At 37.6% G+C, this 23,205-nt stretch overlaps 1 protein-coding gene across 3 annotated transcripts in view; it reads left to right on the top strand.

Annotated features, from left to right (window-relative positions):
- NAV1 (neuron navigator 1) overlaps positions 1–23,205 on the top strand; it is a 2,383,470-nt gene that overhangs the window by 1,829,755 nt on the left and 530,510 nt on the right. For all 3 annotated transcript variants that reach the window (XM_044076515.1, XM_044076516.1, XM_044076517.1), the window contains 2 exons: positions 13,435–13,458; positions 13,551–13,628. In XM_044076515.1, coding sequence (XP_043932450.1) covers positions 13,435–13,458; positions 13,551–13,628 — 102 coding nt within the window. The remainder of the gene's footprint in view (positions 1–13,434; positions 13,459–13,550; positions 13,629–23,205) is intronic.

The following is a 23,205-nucleotide window of genomic DNA, read 5'->3' as shown; positions in this document are numbered from 1 at the left end:
TGTCCCCTTTATCTAAAATATTTCAAAATTGTGTTCAGTTTCAGTTGATCAGCTGCCTAAGAGAGAGAACTTGTTACTTTTCACAACACGGCATGGATTTAGGCCCCAGTTCATAGCATAGAAACAGCACCACTAACTTTCAGAAATATATTCATGACAGACGATATCAAAATGGAGTAGTTTATCATTTCCAAAGCCTTTGCTACAGTTTCACAACCTATACTGATACATTAACCTCAAGGAAATGGGCCTCGCAAACAATAAAACGTTTTTGCACTCTACAACACGTGTGCGCTGGACTGATGATCTCTCATCTCCACAGCAAGTAATAATAGGAGTGCCACAAGGTTCAGTATTAGGACATTTACTGTTTAATACATTTTTAAATAAAATGCATATAGTCTCTCATCCAGCAAATCTAATCAAACCTCCATATGACTCAGTGCCAATATGCGCTACCTCTTCAATCAAACAGCTTTAAGATGACCTACAGCATTCCTTTGCAAAAATAAAAAAAAAATGGCTAGAACAATCAGGTTTCCTCCTAAATCTTAATAATGTTATTTTCAACTGTAACCCAGCAGTCAAATTATTGTGACTTAAAAATATTGCAATTCACTAATGCTAGAACTGACTGACTTCCATGTATGTTGCTAGAACTGAGCTAGTGTAAAATACAAAAACTGCTGAGAATAATAGAAGACCATAGATTAAGATTTGATCAGCACATCTAACCTGCAGTTCAAAAAAAAAGATAACCATAAATTAGTGTTAGGAGTTCTTTATAAAGTGATACCACTGCTAACAGAGCATGCACCTAAGTTCAGACCTGTCTACTCCCTGGTCTCTTATGGTCACATTATGTTGTTTTTTTGTATAAAATAGTTCTGTCACACTGGTTTATTCTATGAAGCCCTATTTCAAGAGGGTGAATGTGCTTAGTGTTGTGTTCCAATAAACGGTTCAGTGATTATAAACTTAACAGTGGCATTGTTATTATTTTTAAATTTGGCTCGTGGGTGCTTTTTATGGTTATATGTGTCGTGTTCGCCCTACTTGTGTATTTTTTCATCTGACCATGGAGCAGTTGATTGGGGAATTAAATGAACTAGTGCAGTTGCTTAAACAGCAGATGAGATTATCTACACGAACCACGGACTCAACTACATCCGTTTCTACCCAGATGGATTTCTTTACTTTGCATACACCTCCAAGTGAATTTATATCTGAACATTGACCAAAATAGACCCGAGGTGATGAATCATTTTAATCAAAATACAGTGAATGAAACAGTTAATGTAAAGTTCGTAACAACGCCTGACTTCCGAACTGTATTTTTGGTACTTGATTTTCAATTTTTAGATTACACTGTGAGAATGGAAGGAAATGGTACGATCCAAACTCAACTTCGTACGTTGGAGAAACTAACTAGGAAGCTGAAAATTTTGCAAGGGGGCAACTGGTTTTTTAAATGTTCTTTGGAATTACAAGAAGTCTTGTGTATATGGAAATTTCCGAACAGAACACAGAAAGGTTCCATTATGCACAATGAGCTGCTGGAACTGTTCGACCATACTGGGATAGATTTAATGTGAATTATAATGAAGGACAATGAACATAAGTTAGCATTGTTAGAAAAACAAATCATTGAATTGAATAACAGTATTACCAGGGATTTGTTATTTGAGCACAACAAATTACAGTACAGTAAGATTTTTACTGATGTAGAGAAACTTGTTAAGGACAATTTGGTAAAGAAACAGAACAAAATACACAGGGACACCAAGGAGTATGCTAGTAAAACAGCATACCCAATGCCCCTTGAAACAGAGGTTACTAATCCCTTTCCCAACAGGGAACAGGGTAATGGTACCATCCATGAGAATAACAGGGACAATGATAATGGAAGCAAATGTGACAGAAGTAACCGTGTTTTCTTAGAGCAACCGGTTCCCCTCAGGAGATCCCAGAGACTGCAGAACAGGAACCAGGGGTCAAACAAGTTACAGCAAATTAACAAACTGGTATCCATTACAACAGCGGGGTCCCCCAACATTAGGGGACACAACAGTTGATCTGGAGGATGTTGATATGAACTTTGTTGAGCATAGAGCTGTTTCTGTTGCAACTAAAAATGTTTTTTCAGTTTACAATTTTTCAGATTTAGTTCGAAATTATGTTCATTTTATGTTATAGGAAAAAGTTTTTTCTTTTGTGCCTTACTTCAAACAAGATGTTGCAAAGGTGTTGATTAATCTCAGACTGTACACTAGACAGTTAAACTTGTCTATGTGTTTTTTTTTTGCAAATAGAGTTAATGATGTTTCAGAGTGTGTTATACAGTTAAAAAGAAAAAGTACTTTTATGCCACCAGTTAATGCCATGGTAAATGTTTTTGAAAAATCATGTGAACGTGAGATACGCAAGATTTTAAAGAACAGTGAATTATGGTGTGGATAATTTGTCAGCAGATGAAAGGCAATGTTTAAAAGTATTCAGTGAATCAAAAGACTATAGGATTATAAAGCCTGATAAGGGAGAGGGAGTAGTGATTATGAATCAAGTGGATTATGTGAGTAAGGAATATGATTTGTTGAATGATGCTGACATGTATGAGAGAGCACCTATCAACAAAATAAGAAGGGCTTATGCCAAGATAGATTGGTTTTTGTATGATCTTTTAATGCAAGATATTACTGATTTTGAAGAATATTTAATCACTTGTCATTCCTTCTATCTTTGGCATTCCCAAAATCCACAAAGATATTAATACCCCCCCCCCTTTTAGGCCAGTTGTAGCTGCTTCACTTTCAGAAACTTAATTTTCACTGCAAACAAAGCTGTTAGTTGTAAAACACATATCCTTAGATTCCTGGCACTGTTTAGAAACATATAGGGACTTGAATATCAACGAAAGTCATATATTTGTTACTGCTGATGTTATTAATCTATTTACAGTGATTCCACATGACGAGGGTATTGAACTTTTTGGGGATGCCCTGATGAATGTGGAAGGTGTTCGCAGCATACCTCTCAACCTGTTAGTGCAAGAAATCTGGACAACGCTCAACAAAATGGGGGACAAAGGCCCAAAAATAGGGACATATTTTAAGTATTACTCTTATAAACTTAGAAAGTTGTTAAAGTAACAGTGTTTGTTTTAACATGCATTTTTCTGAAGGATATGAAATCTGAAACTCAAATCTATGTCATTATTTGGTGACTTCAGTCCTCAGATCATCCCAGCTATTTGCCAGAAAACAACAAATTCTATGTGGAACAGACCAAAAATATGAGTCAAAAATCTGGACATTCTACAAAAATCTTTACAGTTGAGAGGTATGAGTCACAGCGTTAAAAGGAATTTACTTATGGAGCTGATGGATATAGTCCTACATAACAATTTCTTATATTTTGAAGGAGAATATTATCGACAAAAAGCAGGAGTGGCTATGGACGCAAAATGCACCCCAATTTACACAAATTTGGTGTTATCAGAATGGGAGAAAAAAACGTGTTTCCTTCACCATTTATGGATAAATACATGGTTAAGGTTTTTGGATGATATTTTGTTGTTATGGAAAGGTACTACCAAAGAGCTGGATGAATGTATTAATTATTTAAACACTACTACATATTTTTTTAAGATTTACTTATAAAATTGGTACCCAAGAAATTGATTTTCTATGCATTTTATTATATAAGGAAAATTGTACGAACGAAATAGGAGCTAGCATTTTTAGAAAAAACACGTATTCCAGCTTGTTACTACATTTCAAAAGCTGCCACCCCCTGTACCAAAAGAAGAGGGTCATTAAAGGACAAATGTTCAGGGTTTCAAGGCTGGTTAGTGATAACAGAAGGTTAGAACAAGAATTATATAGTCTAATAGGTATGTTTAAGGAAGGAGGGTACTCTGTTAACTATTAATTAAAATCAGAAATTAAGTTATAAAGAAACGGGAGGAAAGATTCATCCCTATCTTGTTAGTTAAATAAGGGACTACTTTTGTTTCCAAGAGCCTGACATACTTTGAGAAAAGTTTGGTACTCTTCTACAATACTGATGCAGCAAAAATAAGAGTGGCAGTTAACAAATGTTGGGAAACAGTATTCATTTAGGATATGAAACAGATTTTGGGACAAAAACCTGAAGTTTCCCTTAGTAGGGGGTTAAATTTAAAAATGTGTTTGGAAAAAATATATACAAACAATGGTTGTTATAAGTCCACTATGTTGAAATGTAATATGTGTAGAACATGTAAATACATAAACTCAGGTCCTTATGTAACAGTTGAGGGTTACAATTGTAGCATTTCCTGTCCAGGTCACCACAATTGCAATACGAAAATGGTGGTATATATTGCAGCTTGCATTTCAATTTCAGCTTTCTATGTGGGTAAAACCACAAGAAAGTTAAGGGAAATGATAACTGAGCATGTGAGGGGACATTAGACATAAAAAGGTTGAAAATGCCCTCTACACCCACAGTAAGTCATGCAACAATTTTAACAAGTTTATTTTCATTGTTATTGATAGAATCATCCCTTCAGATAGGGGTAGTAACATTAAAACTAAACTGGAGATATTAGAAACTGAATGGCAGTTGAGGTTAGATGCTTTGTCATCACCAGAAATTAATGAGAATTGTTCTTTGCAGTGTATATTGAAATTAAAGGCAGTTAAATTATAGAACCTAGCTATTGTTATTAAAAAAAATAGCTAGGTGCTTTTTAATATATTTGTATACATTTATAAGGGTTTTATAAATGTATACACAGTCATAGTAACATTTTTTCACACTGTGGCAGTGTGTTATAAGCTATTTAATGGTATAATGTAACATTGCATCTTACAGTTTATATATTTACTATTTATTTTAGATATTAGATAAATAGAATTATCATATAATGTTTTTATATTAAACTGACTTGGAGGGATAGGGATGTAGTGCCTGTGATTGTTATATCTGGTTCATTAATGATGTTAATTATTCTAATTAGAGTGTTTAAAGTTGGTCACTTGATGGTGTTTTTATGTACAAAATAGTCAGTTGTGTCGCACTGGTTTACTCTGATGAAGCCCTATTTCAAGAGGGTGAAACCGCTTAGTGTTGTGTTCCAATAAAAGGTTTGGTGATTATACACTTAGCAGTGGCGTTTGTATTATTTTTAAATTTGTCTCGAACTTTCAGAAATATATTCCTGACAGAAGATATCAAGATGAAGTAGTTTATCCTGTCCAAAGTCTTTGCTACAGTTTCACAACCTGTACTGATACGTTAGCTCAAGGAAATGGGCCTCGCAAACATTAAAAAGTTTTCTCACTGTATAACACATGTGCACTGGACTGATGAGCTGTCATCTCCACAGCAAATAACATTAGGAGTGCCACAAGGTTCAGTATTAGGACCTTTACTGTTTAATATATTTTTAAATAAAATGCATATAATCTCTCATCCAGCAAATCTAATTTAACCTCCATATAACTGCCACCTCTTCAGTCAAACAGCTTTCAGATGACCTACAGCATTCATTTACAAAAATAAAAACTGGCTAGAACAATCATATTTCCTCCTAAATCTTGATAAACTGAAGTAATGTTATTTCCAGCTGTAACACAGCAGTCAAATTATTGTGACTTAAAAGTATTGCATGTCACTAATGCTAGAACTGAGTTAGTATAAAATACAAAACTTCTGGGAGTAATAGAAGACCATAGATTAAGATTTGATCAGCACATCTAACGTGCAGTTCAAAAAAAAAGGTAATCAAACGTTAGGATTAGGAGTTCTTTATAAAGTGATACCACTGTTAGCAGAGCATGCACCTAAGTTCAGACCTATCTACTCCCTGATCACTTTTATGCCTCATCATTTTTCATATGTGTACGGTCCTCTCACCTAACCAAACTGGAGCAAGTAACAACGTTAACCGATTACATCAGTCTCTGGCACTTCCATCCCTTAACTGGCTAGATCTGTCTAATTTGCCAGCATATTCTCATATCGACTACCACATCATCCCCTATACCTCAACCAGATGCCCCACTACCAGCCATTTATTAAACAGATACAACCCCCTACCCCAGTAGAGCTCTGTTTGCTAAAGCAACACCTAGTACTCACTTAAACTAAAAATCATAATGTTGATTGTCTATATGTTGCTAAACTGTGAAATTCAGTCTCAGCAGTTATCAGAAATATTTAATCTTATCTACAATTTAAAATAATTTTAAAGATGTACCTCTTATGAAAATGGTCCTGCACTTGTAACAACCACATTACTAAGACCCCTTTTTATTCTAAATCTTACTTTATAATCCCAGTGAAATAATACCCATCAATAAAACATCCTTGCCTTTGTACGAAACCCTGTTAGCAAGTACCTCCTTTGTAGTCAAGTTAAACAAATATCACGAAATTCCCACCCTTTTACTAAAGTAAATTCCTGATTACAGGTCTGAAGTGAATTTAATTGTTTGGATAAAATATGGTATGCCTCACTGGCTGTCTGTGTGCTCAAGTTACTTTGGGAGTATATACACACACACTGAACAATAATCTGACAAACGCAGTTGGTCCAGGGAAGGTAAATCCAAGACTAGGAACCCAAAACATCTTCCAGATATGAACAACCAGCCGTTTAATACTTTAATACTTAAAAACAGTTACCGTTTTTTATTTAACAATTGACAACTTGCCTGGAGTTCTATACAAGAAAAACCAAAAGAAAGTTTAAAGAACGTATTTATGAACATCTGTATGATGTTAAGGAAAATAACTCATATAGTGCCCTAGATAGACATTGCAGTGAATTTGTGAATCATCATTTTAAATTTATGTTATTGGATTCTGTTTATGTCGATCTGAGAGGGGGGCTCCTGGACACTAAATCTGGAAGCCTTAGAACTGAAATGTCAATTTATTCTTGTTGGTAATAGATTTCCTGGGTTAAATAAAATGGTATCCATTTACAGCAGTCTTAAATGAAAACAGTTAAAATTGTAGTTATTTTTAGCATTTTGTATTAATGTTTCATTAATCAATTGTTTATATATGGGTATCATTGTATGTAAATGTGTTGTGGGATTGATATTGTAAACTGCCCAAGTTTTTTCTAGGGTAGTATTGCTTTGAGAATTAATTGGTGCAGTTGGTTACCTTTTATGATTAGGTTTATAAATACCCTGTTGTTTTTTAATACAACAGTTCTGTTGAAGTTCTGTATAATGGTTTGGACAAAAGTGCTTAACTGTTTTTTAAGTGTTAAATAAAGAACACTAACCATTTTTAAGTATTAAATGGCTGATTGTTTCGTATTTGGAAGGTGTATTTGGTTCTTACACTGTACAATAATGTTGAATGCTCTGTTGATGTTTGTGAGGTACACATGCTGTCTGTACATACTTTCCATAGATGTGTCTTAACATACTATAAACCCTATGTCGTATATGTAACATGGTGATCACCTTTTAAATTATATTATCCTGAGTGCTGTGTAGCATATTGTTATTGTTAGCTCATGCGAATGTATGTAATGTGGGGCTTTTCTCATTGGGCCTCCACTGAAAAGAGTATTTCCTATCCAACTTTCTTGATAATCAAAAGCCAACTCTTTAAAGATGTCACTGATATTTTTCCCAAAATAGCATTGATGAGGATTTTTTAATATTGAACCCAGTCTGAGAGTGAAAGTTTTTGCTGTCTGCTTGTGGTTTGAGCACTTTGCGGTCTTTGTACGTTGGATTATATTGTACTTAAACTTACTCAATAAAAGGTCATAATTTAACACTGGACTGAATCCTTGGTAAACCGTATTCTTATTTTCTGTTCTGTTTTGCTCAGATAAAGAGGATCCCATCACCTTGTCTTCCTCAGATTAGTATGTCTTATTCTATATAGAGTGGTACTGCATATTTGATTATGTTGAGAGCTTTATAGGACCTATAATCTTGGGTAGGTTCATATGTATTTATTTATATGTAAATAATTTCCTGTTTTGGCTGCTGGAGATATTTTATTGTTCGAGACAGGGTAGCAGTTGCTGAAAAGCAGCCGAACAAAGCAGGTGAACAAGATTTGCATTAATGCCACTCTTAGGTTTTAAGAATGACTTCATCAAATGAGTGTGTAGATTTCGATTCCTACATGTTGAATAGTTAAGGGTAATGCTTTTCCAGAGATTCATCCAGAACTGACCAGCTTCTCATGATTTTGTCAGTTCACATTTGAAGACTAACTGTTTAAAGATGGACTTTTCCCAGATCCTTTGACTCTGAAGATGAAGTTACGGAAGGAGAATTTGCATAATGTCTTATTGATGGAAGAGCATATGTATCACTTAGTGCAACTTTTTAGGAATGCAGTACTCATCAGGGTGTCCAGCATTTTAGGAGAGAAGTACACATCAGGGTTCCCAGCATTTTAGGAGTGCGGTTATACATCAGGGTGCCCAGCATTTCAGGAGTGCATTACACATCAGGGTGCCCAGCATTTCAGGAGTGCATTACACATCAGGGTGCCCAGCATTTCAGGAGTGCAGTACACAATCAGGGTGCTCAACATTTTAGGAGTGCAGTTATACCTCAGGGTGCCCAGCATTTTAGAAGCGCAGTACTCATTAGGGTCGGCAGTATTTCAGGAGTGCAGTACACATCAAAGTGCCAAGCATTTCAGGAGTGCAGTACACATCAGGGTGCCCAACATTTTAGGAGTGCACTTGTACATCAGGGCGCCCAACATTTTAAGAGTGCAGTACTCATCAGAGTCAGTAGAATTTCAGAGGTGCAGTACTCATCAGGATCGGTAATATTTCAGGAGTGCAGTACACATCAAAGTGCCCAGCTTTTCAAGAGTGCAGTACACATCAGGTTACCCAGCATTTGAGGAATGTAGTACACATCAGGGTGCCCAGCATTTTAGGAGTGCGGTTATACATCAGGGTGCCCAGCATTTTAGGAGTGCGGTTATACATCAGGGTGCCCAGCATTTTAGGAGTGCAGTACTCATCAGGGTTGGCAGTATCTCAGGAGTGCAGTACACATCAAAGTGCCCAGCATTTCAGGAGTGCAGTACACATCAGGGTGCCCAGCATTTCAGGAGTGCAGTACACATCAGGGTGCCCAGCATTTCAGGAGTGCAGTACACATCAGATTACCCAACATTTCAGGAGTGCAGTACATATCAGGGTGCCCAACCTTTTTAGGAGTGCAGTTATGCGTCAGGGTGCCCAGCATTTTAGGAGTGCAGAACTCATCAGGGTCGGCAGTATTTCAGGAGTGCAGTACACATCAAAATGTCCAGCATTTCAGGAGTGCAGTACTCATCAGGGTGCCCAACATTTCAGGAGTGTAGTACACATCAGGGTGCCCAGCATTTTAGAAGTACAGTACACGTCAGGGTGCCCAACATTTTAGGAGTGCAGTACACATCCGGGTCTGCATCATTTTAGTAATGCAGTACACATCAGGGTGCGCAGCATTTCAGGGGTGCACATCAGGGTACACAGCATTTTAGGAGTGGAGTACACATCAGGGTGCTCACCATTTAGGGTGCACACCATTTAGGGTGCAGTACACATCTGGGTATTGTAAGGGAAGGGCTATGTACAGTGGCTGTGCTGGAAGTCTGTGTACTCATCACACTCATCCTGAATTCAATTAGAGGTGAAAGACCATGGGCACAGGATCTTCACACATCGTAGAGCACACATGCACTGTGTTTTGAGCAGTTTTTTTTATTCATTTTAAGTGTTGCCCCTAGTTTCACTTTATTATTGTGTAACAGAATGATGGTGAAGATCGCTTGGTTAAATCTGTGTCTGACATCTTATTTATTTGAGTGATGGATGTAACATATTAGTGATGAACTCGCTTATATCATAAGATGCTTGTAGACCGCCTTCATTTTATATTTCATGCATATCTTGCATTTTGTATGCTTTATTTTTCTTAGTTTAATGTTGGGTGACCAGAGTTGGTATGAACTTGTGTTTTCAGGAGTGAGCCAGGAAAATGCAGACAGAGATGCAGTGCAGAACCAAATTATTAATGAACATGCTGTATTAGCTTTTCTAAACGGGTCTGTAGTTACTGGGATATATGTGCACTGGAGATGTTTACACCACAGTGTTAGTATGTGTATACTGTTTCTTATAGAAGTACTGCTAGAGTTCAGCAGCTAAAAGCTAATAACCAGCTCTCAGAAGTGTCCTAAATGTAATGTGTGCACACAAAGTGAAGTGCAGTGAGTTCTGCCATCTTCCTCCTCTAAGTTGCTGTTTGTCATGGCACAGCTGACATAAAAATGTGCACTGCAGTACAGTGAAAAGGCTTGATAGTTACAGACTCACCTGTTCAAAGTAGGGAATCACAGGTGGACTAGGTGTTTGATGGGTGATTCCATTACACCACCAGGTTCAATGTGCACTGCAGTACAGTGAAAAGGCTTGATAGTTACAGACTCACCTGTTCAAAGTAGGGAATCGCAGGTGGACTAGGTGTTTGATGGGTGATTCCATTACACCACCAGGTTCAATGTGCACTGCAGTACAGTGAAAAGGCTTGATAGTTACAGACTCACCTGTTCAAAGTAGGGAATCGCAGGTGGACTGGGTGTTTGATGGGTGATTCCATTACACCACCAGGTTCAATGTGCACTGCAGTACAGTGAAAAGGCTTGACAGTTAGAGACTCACCTGTTCAAAGTAGGGAATCGCAGGTGGACTGGGTGTTTGATGGGTGATTCCATTACACCACCAGGTTCAATGTGCACTACAGTACAGTGAAAAGGCTTGACAGTTACAGACTCACCTGTTCAAAGTAAGGAATCGCAGGGTTATGGAGTGGGTGTTTGATGGGTGATTCCATTACACCACCAGGTTCAATGTGCACTGCAGTACAGTGAAAAGGCTTGACAGTTACAGACTCACCTGTTCAAAGTAGGGAATCGCAGGGTTATGGACTGGGTGTTTGATGGGGGATTCCATTACACCACCAGGTTCAATGTGCACTGCAGTACAGTGAAAAGGCTTGACAGTTACAGACTCACCTGTTAAAAGTAGGGAATCGCAGGGTTATGGACTGGGTGTTTGATGGGTGATTCCATTACACCACCAGGTTCAATGTGCACTGCAGTACAGTGAAAAGGCTTGACAGTTACAGACTCACCTGTTCAAAGTAGGGAATCGCAGGGTTATGGAGTGGGTGTTTGATGGGTGATTCCATTACACCACCAGGTTCAATGTGCACTGCAGTACAGTGAAAAGGCTTGACAGTTACAGACTCACCTGTTAAAAGTAGGGAATCGCAGGGTTATGGACTGGGTGTTTGATGGGTGATTCCATTACACCACCAGGTTCAATGTGCACTGCAGTACAGTGAAAAGGCTTGACAGTTACAGACTCACCTGTTCAAAGTAGGGAATCGCAGGGTTATGGACTGGGTGTTTGATGGGTGATTCCATTACACCACCAGGTTCATTGTGCACTGCAGTACAGTGAAAAGGCTTGACAGTTACAGACTCACCTGTTCAAAGTAGGGAATCGCAGGGTTATGGACTGGGTGTTTGATGGGTGATTCCATTACACCACCAGGTTCAATGTGCACTGCAGTACAGTGAAAAGGCTTGACAGTTACAGACTCACCTGTTCAAAGTAGGGAATCGCAGGGTTATGGAGTGGGTGTTTGATGGGTGATTCCATTACACCACCAGGTTCAATGTGCACTGCAGTACAGTGAAAAGGCTTGACAGTTACAGACTCACCTGTTAAAAGTAGGGAATCGCAGGGTTATGGACTGGGTGTTTGATGGGTGATTCCATTACACCACCAGGTTCAATGTGCACTGCAGTACAGTGAAAAGGCTTGACAGTTACAGACTCACCTGTTAAAAGTAGGGAATCGCAGGGTTATGGAGTGGGTGTTTGATGGGTGATTCCATTACACCACCAGGTTCAATGTGCACTGCAGTACAGTGAAAAGGCTTGACAGTTACAGACTCACCTGTTAAAAGTAGGGAATCGCAGGGTTATGGACTGGGTGTTTGATGGGTGATTTTATTAGATCACTGAGGTAGGTAATGGGAGGGCTGTGGAAGCAGGTGTTTGTTGGGTGATTCCGTTAGACCACCAGGTTCATCAGCACGTTACCACCTTCACTACACTACTGCATCTGTCCACCTCCTATCATCACTGCAGAATGATCCCCAGCTCAGAGAACATCATTTTGAGATGTGACAGTCTACGTAGCATTTTATTTTGCAGCCCCAACAACTGTAGTCAGCCTTGCAGAGGGTTATTTTCTTGCAAACTGTCATCCTTTTCAGATGCAAACCTTAAAACACAACACCTGTGGATAAATTATCCCATCCTGGCCTTTGTAGGTGTTGTAAATGGTTCTGTGGCAAAGAGGGAGAAAGTCATGACTGTGACCTAGACGGAATGGGATCCATTAGTGATGTGAGAGTCATAGGAACTAGCCATGGAGGATCTGAAGGATTGTCCGTCCGGGGAGGAGGGAGACAGGCTTGTTCCACTGCAGTGCTGCCACTAAGTGGTGAGTATGTGTCATGACAGGCAGTATGAAGGAACAAGTTGCTCTCACCTGCCAAGCATCATTCGCTGTATTCACATGCATCAGTATGCTGGGGGAGAGTGTGTGTATGTATGTGTGTACGTCAGACTGCTATGACAAAGAGATTGTAGGATGAAGGTTGTAATCATCAGTTCTCACTCCTTTCCCTCAGTTTTCTAGATCACTAGGGAAGAGGAACAAGGTGGTAGGATTAAATGGGACTATTGTAGAAGTGGTTAGATGGTTGACAAAGAGCAGAGTACAAAATGAGACAGAAAAAAATGTTCTGAGAGCACATTAAATAAAGTGTGGTAGGGACGAGGAATATATCACGCTGAGCCACAACCAGGGATTTATACTAGGCCCATAACAGTCAGGGGAGTAGCATTAAAGTGGTGAAGAGAGATTGTGAATTGGAAGTGGGAGAAACACAGTTGTAGTGCTTCGAGTTACTAATTCCACTTGCTGTCACTTTTAGCTGTTTAATGAACAGTGAAGACTGCATAACATACGTATTCATGTGGTAAGAAGAATTATTATTGAAATAAAGAAAGGCTGTGACTGAAGTGTAAGGGGTTTTCTGCTGTGTTGCATAGTATTTCAGAGGTTCAGTAAATGTCTTTGGAAAAGCCCTGGTGAAAATTATTAACAAAAGGTTTGTTTAATTTGTGGTGACAAAAAGACCTTTTACTATATATAGCATTCCTTTGTTAGTTGTTTAATGCCCACTAGGCGTAAATGACTTTTTTCAGGAATGAACTAGAAACATCTCGTGTGCCTTGCTCATAAATATCCAGTTTGCTGAAAGAGATGATGGCATTATTATTATAATTTTAATATTCTTTCCCTTACTTTTCCTGCAGGCTGAAGAAAGAATGCAGACAGAGGTACTGAGCCTTCCATTTTTGTTGCTTAAGTTGTTGAGCTCTTTTATGCTAGTTCACATTTAAATTTGATTCTTTGCTAATTTATTTTATAGCAAATTCGGAAACTGAGAAGAGAACTTGAATCTTCCCAAGAAAAAGTTGCATGTCTGACCACCCAACTTTCTGCCAATGTAAGTCGTAAGGAGAAATCCTCTTGTGAATCGTTCAGCCTGCATTGACTATGTTTTTCCCCTGCCCACATTAATGTAGTAACATTGTAATACTTGAGAAGGATCTTGTAGTAAATACAATTCCTTGCAGTTGAGCTTTGGCAGTGTGAAGTTTTTTCCCTAGTAGCATTCATTCTCTAAAGCCCCCAATGCACACAGAATCTGACATCAGCTGGCTGTCAGGCGTCATTTTAAGATAAAAAGGTCTGTCAGCTACTCTGCAGTCCTTGCTCACAGCACATTCTAATGTTTGTCTCTTTTCATTGTTAGTTTTCAGCTATTGGCTGCTGTACATTTCATTTTGTTATAACCTTCTGTGAAGCTTACCACTGAGTATTGATTGCTGTGTTAAAGTAGCAGTGAAGGAAACTCTTGTAAGATGTCTGAATTTGCAGCTTAGCTCTTTGTAACCGCCATCTCCTTCATCTGATCTCTGGCCATTCCATCTTAAATCCATTAACAGTTTTTATTCTGCAACTGAAATATTTAAAGAATTCCAGATATAAACCACATTTTTTTAAATTATTCCCTTACATTTTTCTGTTAATTTGACAGTTATGTTGCATTCTACTCCTGTCTGTCCTTTTAAACCGTAAGCCACTAACTGACTGACCCTTGTAATCTGAATGCAAAAAATTTAAAATATATATATATATATATATATATATATATATATATATATATATATATATATATATATATATATATATATATATAAAAAAACTGTGGTGGTGGTGCTGCGGTAGCGTTGTCGCCTCATAGTAAGACGTTGTCCTGTTCGATTCTCAGCTAGAGCATCTTCTGTGTGGAGACATGCGTGAATGGGCGTACCTTCGTTGAAGGTTGTGCGTCAGGGCTGGCAACACGGCATGTAAAAATCTACTGCCAGTCGTTAGTGGACCGGAGTTCCACTGTGGTGACCCCTAACCGGGAAAAGCCGAAAGACACAACAACAACATATATATGTATATATATATCTATATATATATATATATATATATATATATATATATAGAGAGAGAGAGAGAGAATTTAAAAACTTGAAAATTTGTCCCTTCCCTGTTCCCTTTCTCTGTTGGATCTGCCCATTGACTTCTCTACCTTCACACATTTGGCCCTTTCTTTCTGTTTAGGGTGAGGGCTTGTGATTCCAGTGCTAGGCATGAGTCCTGCGATCCATTTGTTGCTGCGCAAGGTGGTAGTCAGCCATCTTCAGGTCCAAGGGAGTGGACTACTCTCTGTAACCTCATGGAGGCTTAAGGCCTGAGACAGCTCCCTGAGCAAAACTGGCACTGTAGTGCCAGTGGAAGCATGACTGCAACCAAACATGAGTTCCCAGCTTATGACTACGGCGTTGATACTGTGTGTTTGACATGCGCAAACTCAATGGTTACAACACAAAGTGCTCCTTGTAGACGTCGTGCCGAGCTGAAGTAGCTTTCCTCTTCCTATAAATGTGTAAGTCAACAACAGCCACGTCGTCCCATCCATTCGGCCCACCCCTGCCAGCACCAGTGGTGCTAACTGATTGTAAGGTCTCTGGGTCACAGTCGGAGATTTGTCCTTCTGCACTACAAAGACAGATAAGATCATTTAAAACCAAACAATTTTTTTTTTTAATAAAATATCTGCACACATTATTAGTCGAGATATTGACATTGTGATGTGGTTTGGCACAGAAGATAATGCTTCAACAAACAGGGAACAGCTTTGTGAATCACATCTAAATTATATAGCCACAGTGAGTGCTGTAACTAAAATTTGTGTAGTCATGTTAGTGTTAACTAATCTTTCTAGGGGGTAAGCCAACAGTCTCACTGCAGAGATATTTCTAGTCTGAGGTCATTGAACATTGTGGAAATAAGTACTTGTTTTTGCTGAAATCTATGATTTTCTTTTTCCCCAAGGCTTCGTGCACATGTAATGAGAATTGTGATGTAGCAGTGATATATGAAGCACAGGGGACATGTCCTTGTGTCTCACAGCGCAAGAATTCAAATTATATGTCATAATACTTCCCTATCAATTGTAATGGAGTTTCCCAAATTATCACTGCACTTTTAGAATTATGGAATTTGAGCTTTTATGTTTGGGATTTTTAGCTTCATACTTTGGGGGTCAGGATTCTACCGTGGATCTGTCCTTATATTGCCCCTGTCTAATTTTTCAGTTCTAACAAAATTTTCTGGCAGTCTTTCCAGTCAACTGAAATGGCCTCACCATTTAATGCCACTGGTAACACTACTCTACACAATTTCTGATAATTTAATCTGCCTCCTTTTCTTGATATGATCTTCTGATCAGGATGCCATATCATTTAATGCTCATTGTAGTGGGATTCAAACTATATCATCTTTCTAATAAACCTAAAATACACACAACATTCTGTTTGTTGTGGCTCGAATGTTACAGCAGTAGATGCTAAAATTAATTAAAATTTGTTAACCCCCCCCCCCCCACACACACACACACATGGTTGTTTTCTTCCAAAATTAATACATTTAGGAAGTTCTCAGCACATGAACTATTAACTTTGAGGTATATTACTTTGCTGTTTTAATATTTTTTTTTTTTTGCAGTTTGAGTAAATTTGTATTTTGGCCCGTAAATGTTCACGAATGAAGTGTAGAAACTGTTTATATTTTGAGGAAGTAGAAAGTACTTCATACAAAAATGGTTTAATGTTTATCATTTAAATCCACCCTTGCTACACTGGCTGTGAAGCCATCTCAACACCAGCATTCTGACACTGACTATTGTAAAAAAAGATGCATCAATATTGCATTTTATACATTTGTATGTTTGTTGACAAGGAAGTGCAGCTGGACAAAGTCAACTCACCGCAGAGTGCTGAGGAGAAGCTGTAGATGAAAATGATTTCCAACAGAAAGTTGACAGTGTAATTTTTATAAACAGAAATATGCACAGAGTAGTGTGATGATAAAAATAGTGCTTTTTTTTTTTTAAGCGAGTAGGCAACACTTGAAATTGGATGATATTTACACAGTGACAGCAATACTTTGATCTTCGGTGCATCCCAATATATGAGCTAAATAAACATAAGTAGGAGTGGTGTATGTACATTGTGTACAGGATATTGGTACAAGATTGTGAAGTTGGTATATCTTCTTTTTCTTCTTCTTTCGCCACAGTGGATCACCTGTCCGCTCATGATTGGCAGTGGAGTTTACGGTGTGGAGTTGCCAGCCTGGCGCCCAACATTTCACAGAAGGCACACACGCACTCATGCCTAGGGCCAATTTAGAGTGTCCAATCCACCTACAGCATGTCTTTGGGATGTGGGAGGAAACCGGAGCACCCGGAGAAAACCCACGCGACCACAGGGAGGACATGCAGACTCCGTACAGAAGGAACCACAGCCGAGAATCGAACCGGAGAACCTCTTGTAAAGTTGGTATATACAAATCTCAAATGTATCATTAGGGACCTTGTACGTACCTCAGTAAACAAATTCAAATAAATAATTTTCAAATGCAAACATTTGTAACTATACAAAGCATGTCCAATGGCAGTAGAGAAGAGGGTATAGTATACATGTTAGAGTAACCGATAACTTATAAATATGGACCAGCTGTTTGTTAGATGCTGTAAAACCAATGCGTAACTATACAAAGCATGTCCAATGGCAGTAGAGAAGAGGGTATAGTATACATGTTAGAGTAACCGATAACTTATAAATATGGACCAGCTGTTTGTTAGATGCTGTAAAACCAATGCGTAACTATACAAAGCATGTCCAATGGCAGTAGAGAAGAGGGTATAGTATACATGTTAGAGTAACCGATAACTTATAAATATGGGCCAACTGTTTGTTAGATGCTGTAAAACCAATGCGTAACTATACAAAGCATGTCCAATGGCAGTAGAGAAGAGGGTATAGTATACATGTTAGAGTAACCGATAACTTATAAATATGGACCAGCTGTTTGTTAGATGCTGTAAAACCAATGCGTAACTATACAAAGCATGTCCAATGGCAGTAGAGAAGAGGGTATAGTATACATGTTAGAGTAACCGATAACTTATAAATATGGACCAGCTGTTTGTTAGATGCTGTAAAACCAATGCGTAACTATACAAAGCATGTCCAATGGCAGTAGAGAAGAGGGTATAGTATACATGTTAGAGTAACCGATAACTTATAAATATGGACCAGCTGTTTGTTAGATGCTGTAAAACCAATGCAGAACAATCTCAGTTAATCTGATTTAATATCCAGTAGACTATGTAAAACAAAGGGGAAGTAGAAAACAGGATTAGTAATGGCTCAGTTTAGGAAATAGAAACTGAAGTTATGGATTACCTGTGAAGTGAAGGATTTAGTGCAGAAAGTCCAACTGTGGTAAGATCACAGCATGATGGAACAATGAGTCCCCAAATTAGGGAGAAACAGGTGGAACGAGAAGCATCTGATTACTTGCCACATGAAGATGAGCCTTCAGTAGGAAGCCATTTCAGAGGTTCGTTTGGAGTTGCACAGCAAGGGAAAGAGCAGGAAATAGTAGCAACTCTGATTCAGCCAATGTTGTGGCGTGATAAGCCAGTGAGTTCCCGTATAAAGGAGCAATGGAAGGCGCAGGATTCAACTGAAGAGAATATGTCACAGGATGATGTTCTGCAACTTTCTGAAGAATGCCTGCAGGAAACAGAAAAAAAGAATGTGCCATCAGTTAGAAGACAATCAGGAAGAGTTGCTCAATTTAATAGAGATGGCTAGATATATTAAGTTTAATGAAAAAAACAGATTACAGAAAGTCAGTAAGACCCAAAATGTTAGAAGTCTGATAAAACAAATGAACACAGTAATCAAGACTGTTAACAGAAATTCATGTGATATAACAGAAGTAAATAAGATATATTACTGTGCAGCTAAATTAGTAACAGATAAAGTCTTATCATAAAAATCCAGGGCAGTAAGGGAGAGAAAGGGAAAAATCAAATGCCATCATGGAAGTATTGAATAGAGAAAGCTATAAAGCAATTAAGACTAGAAGTGTCACTGCTAGAAGAGTATAGAAGAGGGAACAGATCAGCAAAAAATACTTAGAAAGATAGATGTGATAAAAGCAAAGTATCAAAATAGACTAGGATCCTATCGTACAATATTGCAAATAATAAACTAAAGATAGCACAGGCAGAAAAACTTAAAAGAAATGTTGATAAATGTAAAGGAAAAGTACAAAATAAGCAATTCATTGATGACCCAAAAATGTTTTATAGAGAAAGCAAAAGGAATAGAAACACCACCAAAAATAAAGAAATAAGGCGCATTTTGGAGAAATATGTATGAAGACCCTGTAGGATGCTGAATGGATAGAAGAGGTTAAAAAAAAAAGTAAAAAGTTCAAGTGTACAGGATATGAAATGGGATGAAGTAACAGACAGAGAAATTGAAGCAAAATTAGGAAAGCTACTAACTGGAAACCCCCTGGCTCAGATGTGGTACTTAACTTCTGGCTTGAAGTATTAACATCTTTACATGAAGATTTAACCCTGAGTAAGAACTACTTATATGCACATCCCAAACAGACAACAAACTGGTTAACAATAAGAAAAACAATACTCCTCCTTAAGAGTGAACCTGCAAGCTATCCTAAAAACTTTAGACCAATAACATGCCTTTCAGCGATGCATAAACCTATATTCTGGAATTGATGTTGACAGAGTTTATAGTCATTTAGAGGAAAACAGCATTATGCCAGTAGAACAACAGAGTAACAAAAGAAAGTCGTATGGAACAAAGGATTTGTTGTTAGTCATAATAGAGAATTGTAAAAAGGGGTAGAATCTAAGGGGTCTGTATTAGTTTGCCAAAATCACATTGCAGCGAACATCTAATCATTGACCATAATTCAGTGAAAATCATTTCAGAGATTCGCTGAATTTACCGAGGGCAAGGAAATTCTTGCCCTACAAAACAACAGACCGACAGCTAAGCAAATTTAACCCACTCAAGTGGGGGGCTTCGCTTCACACACCCCTAATTATATAGGCCAACTCCGAGTTCACACTACAGTGGAGAAAAGGGCAAAGCTGAGCTGTAAGGCAAGTATTTCCTTGCCCTCGGTAAATTCAGTGAATCGCTGAAATGAATTTTGCTGTATGAGGGTCGACGATTAGGTGTTCGCTGCAATGTGATTTCAGCAAACTAATATAAACCTGAATCTAAATATGGCAGTCATAGATTACAAAAAAAGTATTTGACAACATCCCACATTCATGGACAAAGGAGTACTTACAGATGTATACTATATATCCTACATTGATCAATTACGTTACACTGACTATGAAACAATAAACACAAAAAGTGGTCTGTGTGCCCAAACTGTCACTGATAACCAAAAGAAAGGCACAGCAATTCAGCAAATGAAAGTTTAATGATACTCCACACGTAAAATCACCGCACAAGCAGAGCCAAACAAAAAAGTAACGCTACCACAATTTCCAAACACGTTTTTGTCAGTATTCACTTTTTCAGAAATAATTAACCATTCTCAGTGTGTTATTTATATATGTCAGCTGTTATTTAAATCAATCAATAAAATCCCCTACTCACTTAATACTAAAATTGAATTAAACAGTTAACACTTGTTAAAAATTAAATGTAAAACAAAACAAACCCACAAGTTTCTTTACAAAAATACAATATCATAAAACTCACATTTTACTTATAACAGTTGAATACATGTTCTTTGAATAATTTGTGAATTTTACAATGGTCTTAGATAACTTAAAAATATTTCATAAACACAGTGTTTTCTCCATAGTGATGCACTACCACCCTCTAGTGGTGAATCAAAATAATTAACATTAGGAGAGATGTATATGTTAAAAGGTGTATAAATACTATAAATTTTATATAACTTAAGATACATGATAAAATTCATACCTGTTTAGAAAAATATATAAAAATATATATACATACAACATGTATATAGGTGAATAATTATAACTTGGCTGATCTCAGTTTTAATACAGGTTTTAAAGAAATAATTTCATTTAAGCCTGGGTAGCTACCAGCTTCCAAAGTTAGTTGCCAAAATAACTCTTTATATTCTAAACTGGCCTCCCAAGGTCCACCCCTAGGATCTAGGGGGACTACCTCAATAACAAAAAAATTGATATTTTGCTGACTTACATGATGAGTGTGTTTAAACAATGCATTGTTTACATTTTCTTTTCTTAAATCATATAAGTGCTTGTACACCCTTTGTCTCAATTTTCTCTCTGTTTTGCCAGTATAAAAGGAGTCACATATTTCACGTCACAATGTATACCAAACCACAAGTGTTGGAGTTTGCAAACCCTTTGGTGGTAATAATTTTACCTCTACTTTTCAAAAGTATGTTATCTCCTTCCCTGATGTTAACACAGTAATGGCAATTTCCACATTTATGTGTACATTTCTTATTAGAGAGGTGTATAACCTGTTTTCCACCCTCCAATATGTTCTTAATATTTCATCCTTTTTTAAAAAACAATCTAAGGGCACTTGCAGCTTAGCTATGATAAGGGGCAAATTATTATCCCAGGGATAAAAATTCAAAAGGGGATATTCCAGGATAACTCTTTTTCAATGTTGCTCTTTTGTCTTGCTCTTAACCCATTAAGCTGATTAGGTCTTGTTTACAGTTTGGCTTCCAGAAAACAACAAAGTGTAAAGACTTCTCATCTTTTTTGTGGATGATTTGGAAATCTGTAGCACCAAAAAAAAATCAGTCTGAGCCAAGAATGTGATATAAATGAATTTGAGCAGGAGTGAGTGCATAAATATTTGGGAATTTGTGAAGGATTTACAATAAAACATGAAGAAATACGAACAAAATTCAGAAAGGAATATTTTAGAAGACTAAAATTAATACTGAAAACTGCCCTGTCATCTTGGAACAAAGTCCAAGCTGTAAATCAATTTGCTCCTCCTGACAGTTTGGGGTTGATTTGCTCCAAAAAAGTATTGGATCATTTGGACAGGAAAACAAGAAAACTACTTTACGTTTATCAAATTAAATATTAAAATTAGTGTATATCAAGATTATATATTCCTTATTCTGAGGGAGGTATGGGCCTTCTCAAAACTGATTACGTGTATAGATCTGCAGTCATAGGACTACATACATATCTACTGACTTTACCAGATCCAAACATAGTAAAGGTTTTAAAACATGAAGAGAACTAGTCTAAGATGACTTCCCTGCGTAGTTTAGCTGAAGCATATCGGTGTCAAGTGGGAGTGGAAATCAAACTAGAAGTAAACAAAAATCAGGCAGCAACTGAATGTGCTTAAAAAAGAAAAGAAAGAATATAAGGAGAAGGATCAGATGAGAAGGCAAGAAATGTGGAAAGGCATAAATACGTTGCAAGTACAGAAAACTCCTGGAACAACCTCATGTCAATCAGGAGCAGATGCAGGAATGGTTAAGGAGAGGTGAATGTAAACCAAACAATGAAAGGTTAATATTAGGACAGTGGAGTACATACTTGTTGGTTTATAAAGTCCATTGAACTTGTGGAAGAAGAAGACAAATGCAGCTTTTGTAAAAACAGAATTGGAAACCATCGCACAACTTGCTGCTGGAAGTGATACACTAATGGCAGAAGGCCTGTGTACCGAAAGGCATAATAATGTGGCAAGACCGTTGCACTGGGGATTGTGCAAACATTGCAATATTGAAGTAGATGAGAGCATTGGAAACATGAGCCACAAAGCATTCTAGAAAATGATGAAGTTAATGGGATAATCCATTACCAACAGTTCAAAAACTAGATGCAAGAAAACCAGGTGTAGTAGTCCATGAAAAGAAGACAAAAGTAGCATTGATCAATGAAATTGTTACACCTATTGATTACAATGTCTTATGAAGAGAGAGACACAATGTCATAAAATACAGGATTTGCATGCAGAAATGAGGACATGTGGAAGAAGGATACCTAGACAGTTTCAATAGTAGTAGGAGCAATGGGTCTTATAAAAATAATTCAGTCGTACTTGAGTATGTTACCGATAAATGTAACTCTGCACGAATTGCAGAAGGAGTCATTTCTGGGCACATTGCTGGTGCTGCGAAGAGCACACTTTGCTAATATCAAAGACTGAAGCAGTGCTAATTTCATGAACATTAATCATACTTTGACTTAGGAATGTACTGCATTTCTGTCATGGTATAAGAAACCCAAAAGATTCAGAGAAATTAAAACAAAACGAAGAGGCAAAGAATGAAAATATGAGAAAAGGATGTGGAAGCTATGACAGAAAAGCTGTAAAGTAAGACAAAAGAGTGAGGACACTAGGGCTTTGGGACTTCTGAGACATTTGGTAATACCACGGTTATGGATGATGAGGAGATAGGAAGTGAGCAAATATGGGAGCAGGTAACAAATCTGAGGATGTGTAAAAGTGATAGGATGATCTAATAGTAGAAGTTTAACAGAAGCAGAGATGTCTAGACTGGAAAAGCAGGGGCAGACTTTTGGCCATTGAGGTAGTCAGCAACCCCCTCCGTTACAGTGCCAGCTACTG

This window comes from Protopterus annectens, chromosome 7.part0 (genome assembly GCF_019279795.1).
Source record: "Protopterus annectens isolate FY-2018-M chromosome 7.part0, PAN1.0, whole genome shotgun sequence".
Taxonomy (NCBI): domain Eukaryota; kingdom Metazoa; phylum Chordata; order Ceratodontiformes; family Protopteridae; genus Protopterus; species Protopterus annectens.
Note: the sequence above shows the minus strand (reverse complement) of the source record. Positions and strands in the feature narration are given on the sequence as shown.